This window comes from Trachinotus anak, unplaced genomic scaffold (genome assembly GCF_046630095.1).
Source record: "Trachinotus anak isolate AG129_WGS33_773 ecotype Australia unplaced genomic scaffold, CSIRO_AGI_Tana_v1 ptg000020l, whole genome shotgun sequence".
Classification (NCBI taxonomy): Eukaryota; Metazoa; Chordata; class Actinopteri; order Carangiformes; family Carangidae; genus Trachinotus; species Trachinotus anak.
Window position 1 is genome coordinate 5,326,555 of NW_027273871.1, and position 8,614 is coordinate 5,335,168.

The following is an 8,614-nucleotide window of genomic DNA, read 5'->3' on the forward strand; positions in this document are numbered from 1 at the left end:
TGACTGGGAGTAAAACTGGAGGTAAGAAAGCAATATTTGCACAGCTTCAAGGACAGTTATTGTGTCATGCAATCAGTGTGATGTTTGTTATCATTCTTGGTCAAATACTTTCTCACACAAACAAGAGGGATTCAACCTTCATACAAGGATAACAAATGCAATCTTGGTAAATAGCAGAGAAAAATCATGACGGAAGTGAAAAATGTTTGGAGAAATTAGAAACTACTTGAAGATTTAATAAAGGTTTCGGGACATATTTGCTGGAAACAAGCTGCTTTACCCAAGTAGAACAAGCGATAACAGCGCTATCACGTTTTAAAAGTACTGCAAGTCATGCATTACACACTTATTCGAGTACAAGTATTCAAGTACACATTATTCTGAATAGTGCATTTCAGAGTTTAATAATAATAATGATATCATTGCATCGTTATGACTGATGAATTAACATGAAAGTAGCTTTTTAATATTGCAGCTCAACTACTTCATTACGTGTTCAGCATTTTTTTATCCATATATACTTTATATAGCTACTATATAGATACTCTATATAGTAGCTATATAAAGTTATTTTTTTCTGCCTTTATTTGACAGTGGAAATGAAGAGAGACAGAAAATGTGGGGAGAGAGGAAAGAGGAGTAAAGTAGGCAGTAAACGAGTCGAACTAGGATGCTCAGGGCTCAGGTATACAAACCAACAAACAAACAAACCAACAAACAAACCAACAAACAAACCAACAAACAAACAAACTATGTTTTGTGTCTCTTATAAGTTAGAATTTCAATTTCAATTTATCCTAACATATTTTTTTACTTATATAACATTTTGATACAGGAATCTTGTTTGTATTGGAGTGTTTATTAGTACCTTTACTTAAGTGCCACTGTATAATATATAATATAAATCAGTATAATTAACACTTAATGTTGTATAAATACAGTGAAGTAAAAAGTTTTCTATTTACCTCTAAAGTTTAGTGGAGTATAAAGCAACACAAAGCGGACTAAACAACATGGGTAAATGTAATTCCCCTTTTACTCGCATCAGCATCAGACCAAGTTTGACTGCGCGGTGCAGACGTCATGGAGCTTTTTTTCGACCAATCAGAGCGCAGGAGGCGGTGCGAGGTGGCGCGAAGTTAGATTGATCTCCTCGGGGTGGGAAGTGGCGCCTCATGGACCGCAGTTTGGTGTTATCTTCACAAACATGAAAATGAATCACGTCTGGAGAATTTCCCCACATCTGTCATGACTGAAGAAGAAAAAGTATGTACACGTAGATTGTTTTTTTGTTTATTGATATTGAGCTTTTACTTATATTAGGATTTATTTAGCGATTGGTGGTTTTGGGAAGCCCATTGAATGACGCTGTCACTCGCGCTAACACCAAACTGCATTGTAAAAAAAAGTAAGTTTAAAATGGCTGTTGTTGTTGCCGGTAATTCATTAATGTTTTAACAAAATTTAACTCATATTACGAGTCATTGAGAGCTACGTTTACGTTCGGGATACATCTGATATAAAAACGTTTTGTTTATAATAGCTAGACATTACCATAATGCTTCCCTATTCACCTTTAAAGCGCCTGCGCCTCTAATGCAAATAATTCTGTTAATGAGATAAAAATTAAAGTGCAGTGCTGTAGCCTATGCCGAATTTACCGCAAAACCGAGCCAATTCGTTTGACTCACCACTTTATAGGTGTGTTTTTAGACTAAAACGAAAAAGTAGGCTCTTGGATTCTGAAGTTTTGAGTCATAGTTGTCATATTTGTCACTGTTGTCCTCATACACAGGAAACCATCAGGTTTATTGTGCGCCATAATTTGAATGAGAATCATGTTAGGAGATTAATGAGGCACATGACATTCCTGTGGAGATTTGGTACCTGTTCTGCTTGGGTAGTCTGATGAAGACAGTAAGTGTAAAAGACACTCATTCTTGATTTTTTTTTTTTTTCTGAGGTTTTGATTTTACATTTCTTTCTTTCTGTCTCTCTAGGTTTAGGTCCCAGAGAGATGGAAGCACAGGTAGAGGAGAGAGTGTGTGGGAAATGTCGGGTTAACTGTGGTTTTTACAGTTACAACTTGAGGGATGTCTTCACATGGTGAGCGCCAATACTACTCCTATAAATTATGTCAGTATTTGCTTTTGTCAACCAATTATAGCTTTAAGCCACTGAATTGTTAGTGACTGTCAGTAAAGTTATCACAGATGAGTTGTTAATGTGTCTCTGTAAGAAAAACACAGGTAGAAATGATAAGATGAATAATGGTCACGTTCCATTTAGCTGCTTCAGCATCAAGGCGTATGGTGCTGGTTCACTTTGTGGGACAGAGATTTTTATTTCTTATTTCTTCTGCACAAATAGAAAGGAAGCCCAGAGCTTCATAAGGCTTCATCTGCCCATCACTGACCAGTGGTTCTTCTCTGTCCTTCTTTGAGCAGAAGTCATAGATGTTTAAACAACCTCAATGTTAACAGGCATCTCTGTGATTTGTCCATTTACAATCTTTAGAATTAGAGACGTGCTCACATTAAACAACAGTTTTAAGGCTGTGAGCATTTTAACACACTAGGGTTGAGTCTTTCCACACAAGGATATTTATTAAATGTAAGCCGACTCTCAAGCAGTGAAATTTTGCATTACCCCCCCCCCCCCCCCCCCCCCCCCCCCCACTCTCCAGGCATCTGGTGAAGACTGTGGTCATGGGCCAGGTCTTGTCCCTGCTGATCTGTGGGACAGCAGTGAGCTGCGAGTACCTGGCCAAGGCCGGGGTGGAGACGCCCATGCTGCAGAGTTTCCTCAACTACGCCCTGCTGCTGCTCGTCTATACGACCATCCTCCTCACACGCAAAGGTCAGGATGTCTAATTGATATTAAATCATTTTCAGTAATCACAGGAAGAATCTGGGCAAGATCCACGTAGAACTGTTTGTCACGTTTATTGGTTTTAAAGTAAATTAAATAAATTTTATTTCTTTCATTCCACATGAGCTTAGAAGACAAAGCTACTTAACAAAACATGCATCCTCTGGTAAAACACATTAGCATTAGCACTCTTCTATTCTTTCAGTTGACGTATTTATATTGGAAAAAAAGCACAATTTAAACCCATGAATATTAAAATTGCCCCTAGTTTTCTATCACATAGTAACACCAGCTCCACCTTGTGTCCAAATCCTGTAAAAGACGATTGTTATTTACAAGATTTTGACCAGTCAGGATGATTCTGGCTTATTTCTTATTTAGTAATAAAAAGTTTAAAGGCTTTAGAGTATCAGAGTGCTCACCACAGTGGAGTACTCATCTCCTGTTCACCAGGAAAAGCTCCATCCGTGTCACTGTTTGGGCGATCAGAGCTTTTTTTATAGGAAAAACCAAAATGGAAATGTTTCCTTCTCCATTCCCAATCCTACTCTGACGTACACCTGATCTGTTTCTGCAGGTGAAAGAAACATCCTACAGATTTTAAAAACAAAGTGGTGGAAGTATTTGGTGATGGGTCTGGCAGATGTGGAGGCAAACTATGCAGTTGTGAAGGCCTACCAGTTCACCACCCTGACCAGCATCCAGGTGAGAGGCAACTGTCGTGCTGCTGGACTTGTCGTGTGGTGTAGAGTTGAGATCAGCATCATGACTATTTATCGTGTTATCACAGAAATATACTCAACCAAAGTTAAAGTAATAAACTAATGTTCAGTGCATTGACATGTGATTTCCAGTGTTTGTAGAAATATTTCTCTCCTATCATTATTTCATTAAACCTCAGAGTTTTGACTTTATGGATAAGTTTGTCAGAAATTGTTGATATTGTTTTGATATCAGTCTCTGTACAGTGTGAGTTTTGGTACTGATGTTAAAACAGTTTTTTTCAGTACTTTGAGAAATATAAAAACAAACTAAAGAAGCAGACGCACCAGTACTTTGCCTGAGTGAAATATGTCACGATGCATAACCTTGATTTAAATCAGTAGCTTTCTGATCTAGAGCTGAAACAATTAGTGAATACATTGATAAGTGAATAGACATCAAATTAATCAGCAACTATGTTCACAATTGTTATTTTTTGAGAAGGTTGAGGTTTCATTATTTTGTAATTATTTTCAGTTTTTCTTAGTCTGTAATGATAGTAAACTGAAATCAATTGTGTTTTGTACGTTTGTACAACAAAACAAAAAAGAAATTTGTTGACATCACTTTTGGTTTTGGGAGCGTTTTGGCAATTTTTCACGATTGTCGACCTGTTTTGAAAATAATCGCCACTTTCAATGCAGCAACTGTAGCAAAAATGTGAACGAATGAGTTTCTTAATCTGTGATTTGTGCAGCTGCAATGAAGAATCTAAGCAGGTATAACTGTTGTGTTTTATTTATGAGAGAGAAAAAACATCAGATTTCTCAGCAGTAGGATTTAGGTTTGGCGAACACACAGCTGTACTCACAGTAAACAGCATGGATGAATGTTGTCAGTCGTGGCAGCAGCAGTAGAGTAGTTCACGGCCGCCTTCATTCAGTGGCAGCTCTCTGCTCTGATGATGAGAACTGGGATTCATTGTGTGGATGAAGATTCAGTATTTTCTTATTTTTAAGTGAATATCCACTGTCAGCACCTTGGTGCTGAAAATATCTGGTATGTGAAGTCTTATAATCCTTGATAGGGAATGTCGCCTCCACAGCTCGTCCTGTCCCGTTACACATGACGTTTTCTTCCTAAAGAAGAAGTCGGTGTGATCTCAGTCTGTCTTTGTGTTGTTGTCACTGTGTGTTTCAGCTGCTGGACTGCTTTGTGATCCCGGTGCTGATGCTGCTTTCCTGGTTCATCCTGAAGACTCGCTACAGGCTGCTGCACTTTGTGGCCGTGGTGGTGTGTTTGTTGGGGGTGGGGGCCATGGTAGGGGCCGACATTCTGGCTGGAAGAGACCAGGGGTCCAGTAAGGACACTTCTTTTTATCATTTATATCAGTAAAGTACTGAAACCTGACGTCAGATATGATCCAAGGGACTTGTTGCACAATATTTAATCAATGAAAATATAAAACAGGATGTTATTATGTTCACAAACTCACCATAATATCTGCAGGGGTTGAGGGAAATGTTCATGAAGAGCAGCACTTGAACACTCAAAGCAAATTGCGAGGCTTCTTTCTGTCTTTGAAGTCGCTCTGTAGACACAAGTCACTTTTCTTTCTCTCTTATTTCTCAGAGATATTTGGTGCAGAAGTCAGAGCACACAGAACTTGCCATTTGAGACTCGTAGCGGACGATTCAAGTCCATGACTTCACATTATTTGATATGTGTGTGTGAAAAAACCTACAAGTATGAATGATTTTTTTCTCTGTGACCTCAAATTTACAGTTTTGCACAAAAAATACCTTCATACCAAATCCTAAAGTATATCCACACGTCTCAGTCCAAGATCCAAATGAAACCATATTGACTCCAAGTGATGTGAACAGTGAGAGCACATGTTTGTTTGTTTTTTCCTCTGGCTTCAGATTTATAATTTTATAAATAAAGTGAACTGCCCTTCTGTGTTTGTGCAGCCAGGGATGTCGTGCTGGGTGATGGTTTGGTCCTGCTCAGTGCCGTTCTCTACGCCATATCCAACACGTGCCAAGAGTACACGGTGAAGAACTTGAGCCGAGTGGAATTCCTGGGCATGATGGGACTCTTTGGGACTCTCATCAGTGGCATACAGCTGTAAGTTATTATTTAGGTTCTGCTGCTTCAGGGACTTACACCAAAGCCTAATGTTTATATGTGTTCAAGTGCGTTTTCCTCTAAGTGTTTTCCTCAGCACGCTAACGTCATGTTGCTTGACATTGCAGAGCTGTGCTGGAAACTCATGCAGTGGCTGCAATAAAGTGGGACTTGCGTATTTGTAAGTGAGACTTCCCGTCTTGTCAAAGTCAGAGAATCTGATCCTGCTTTTCAGGCATCAGTGATTGGAAAAAAAACTCCACCCTCTGTAACTGAAGTCCATTCATTGTGCTCTGCAGCCATGCTGTTCGCGGTCTACGCCCTGTGTATGTACGCACTGTACAGCTTCATGCCTGTGGTCGTGAAGATGACCAGCGCCACTGCGGTCAACCTCTCTCTGCTCACCGCCGACCTCTTCAGCCTCTTCTGTGGCTTCTTCCTCTTCCACTACACAGTGAGTGTCATTAAAAAGCATCACAGTGCCGGCGGCTGGTGCTGAAATGTTGTACTTATCATGTTTAATGGGCGTCAGAACATTTTTGTCGGCTTGAAACCTGTTTTATTGTTGTGCAACGTGTCCCAGTGAGGAAAAAAAGCATTCTTATGTGACAAGTTTATACCATCTTTGTCTGAGAACAGACTTGTTTTTGTATGATAAGCAGTAGGATTTTATATAATTGATATTTTGAAATAAGGTCATGTATTAGTAGCTATAGAGCGAAAAAGAACCAAGATAAAATCACACTTGTATAGAAAGGTTTTTTTTCTTTCTGGATGTGTTTAGAGAAGGAAATGAATTCCAGCCGCATAGTAGATCCCAGAGTTTTTTCTGTAGCAGGTTCATTCATACAGAAACGTTATAAAACACCATTAGGATAAAGTGGACTGATGCAGTAAAGTGGAGCCACACACAGAAACAGAATTTCTCATACCGTCTCTGTCTCGTGTGTCGTCCCCAGTTTTCAGCTCTGTACATCATCTCCTTCGTCATCATCACTGTGGGTTTCATCATGTTCAACACCGTCCCCACGTACACTGCGTTACCTGAGGACGACCCCGCTGACCCCGCGGAGAGCTCTTCAGACCGTCTCCTGGCGGCGGACAGAGACGCTCAGAGAACTGAGACACTCACCGCCGTTGCTGCACTATGACTGACTGAAGACTGAGAGGACAGTTAGACTGTAACACTCGGACGTGTCTGGGTGAAGAGATTATTTGGTGCGTTACACAGTAGGTCAATGGACAAAGATCAGTTTTAACTTTTACATTATTACAGATGTTCATGAAAAGACCTTTCATCTTGAAGAAAATGCAGGTGTATGACATCTCGTTTCATTGTTTTAGGCACATTTTTGATCCTTATTTATGTTCAGATAATTCTTTATAAACAGAGATCTAATATCATCTGTTACTGCACTGGGACTGGACGTGTTAAACACAGACATCTGTTACTTGTCAGTCCTGTCTCCTTTTTTTATATTAATATATTTGATATTTTACAAAATCAGTCAGATGTGCTGTAACAATCCTCTGGATTGAGTCATTGTTTTTAAATTTGAACACAAACCACTTACAAAGTTTGGTTTTACTGTTACAGTTTTCAGACTTGTGTCATTTTGTCATCTACCAAATACACTGTAAACCACATGGCTTTCTTTGCCTTGTATTGCCAAACATAAAGCATGTTAGCATGCAGCAGATGTTTTTACTTTTTTTTTTTTTTTACTATTAAATTCATTTTTATATTCTCTTGGCTGTGCATCATTTCTCAGTTAATTTACATTTTGGTTCAGTTATTTTACATAAAGCAACAACTACAAGTCTGTCTCAATTCTGCACTCAACCAGTATGAGATTCATTTAACAAAATACAAATGTAATGTGTGTTTGTTCAACAAAATACGGGAGCTATGTTCTACATTAACGAGGGTGTAAGAAGACATGAGTTGAAAATGTGACACAACAAAGGATAATTGGTTTTTCAATAAATGGTATTTCTACAGGGAAAAAATAATCCTAATCAAAGGTCCACTTACTAGCTTTTTCCACTGTTTTCAACCACATTCCTCTGTCTAAATCAGGGAGTGGAGTAAATTCCATTCAGTAGCACTTGTCACTTCAGTAATTACTGCAGGAATGAACTCTTTCATGCTGTTATATGCAAAAGTGAGTGAGCAGATTCCATATTTTCTTTCTTTTTCTTTTTTTATGACAAACAGTAAATCCGACCCCTGCAGCAAACGGACATCGAAACTGAGCCTTTCTATAAACAGTTAATACACCGTTACTTTTCATTTCATGAAGTTACTGGACAATGATCCAAAACAACAAACACGAGCCGAAGCTGTAGGAGCGGACCTCCCAGTTCTCTGACCTGAACACTGAAAATCTGTAGATGGATCTGAAACATGCTGTGTGTGCAGGACAACCTAAAATATCTCCAACCGGAAGAGATCTGCAGGAAGAGTGGGTGAAAATTCATCACTCAATAATACAAAGACTTGATTGCTGCAGCTGTGCTCTGCCAGTACTGACTTCGTAGGGCCCAAACTTTTACACATTTAATTTTTATTTTTTTCCCCTGGTTATATTTTCAAGTTTACATGATCATGTTAATAAAATCTCCTGCAGGCTTCTGTAATGACTTTAGCATTTATAGTTTTAATCAGTTATTTTTCTGCAGCAGATGCTTTGAAGATGAAACAATCTTCTCAATTAAAAAGAATAATGCAATTTCTGCAGTCCACATTTTCATTTGTCACTTATGACATTTAATCAATAAACTTCAACTTTGTGCACAGTTGGACTTTTACGTGCAGTTTACCTTAAATTACCACTGTAGTTTATGAACTTTGAATGTTCCTTCACTCTCAGCTTAAATTTATGGATTTTGTGTCACTGTGTTTGCCAGA

General features: G+C 38.7%; 1 protein-coding gene across 2 annotated transcripts; it reads left to right on the forward strand.

Moving 5' to 3' along the window:
* Positions 1 to 1,132: 1,132 nt before the first annotated feature.
* On the forward strand, positions 1,133 to 6,994 carry LOC139637580 (solute carrier family 35 member F2-like). Of its 2 annotated transcripts, none has more exons than XM_071506389.1 (9): positions 1,133 to 1,266; positions 2,001 to 2,106; positions 2,687 to 2,859; positions 3,449 to 3,576; positions 4,774 to 4,933; positions 5,547 to 5,703; positions 5,832 to 5,884; positions 6,003 to 6,157; positions 6,663 to 6,994. In XM_071506389.1, the coding sequence occupies exons 2-9, from the start codon at positions 2,018 to 2,020 to the stop codon at positions 6,852 to 6,854; spliced, it is 1,107 nt and encodes a 368-aa protein (XP_071362490.1). In that variant the 5' UTR covers positions 1,133 to 1,266; positions 2,001 to 2,017; the 3' UTR covers positions 6,855 to 6,994. The 2 variants fall into 2 exon arrangements, with proteins under 2 accessions (XP_071362490.1, XP_071362491.1); XM_071506390.1 differs by lacking the exon at positions 1,133 to 1,266 and adding an exon at positions 1,823 to 1,917.
* The last annotated feature ends 1,620 nt before the right edge of the window (positions 6,995 to 8,614 follow it).

What these genes read in the sequence shown, in the direction of transcription:
- LOC139637580 (XM_071506389.1), top strand. Translation starts at nt 2,018, where the DNA reads ATGGAAGCACAGGTAGAGGAGAGAGTGTGTGGGAAATGTCGGGTTAAC. An exon ending in CATCCTCCTCACACGCAAAG is followed by an intron (nt 2,860 to 3,448) that starts GTCAGGATGTCT and finishes CTGTTTCTGCAG; the next exon opens with GTGAAAGAAACATCCTACAG. An exon ending in TCTTCCTCTTCCACTACACA is followed by an intron (nt 6,158 to 6,662) that starts GTGAGTGTCATT and finishes TGTCGTCCCCAG; the next exon opens with TTTTCAGCTCTGTACATCAT.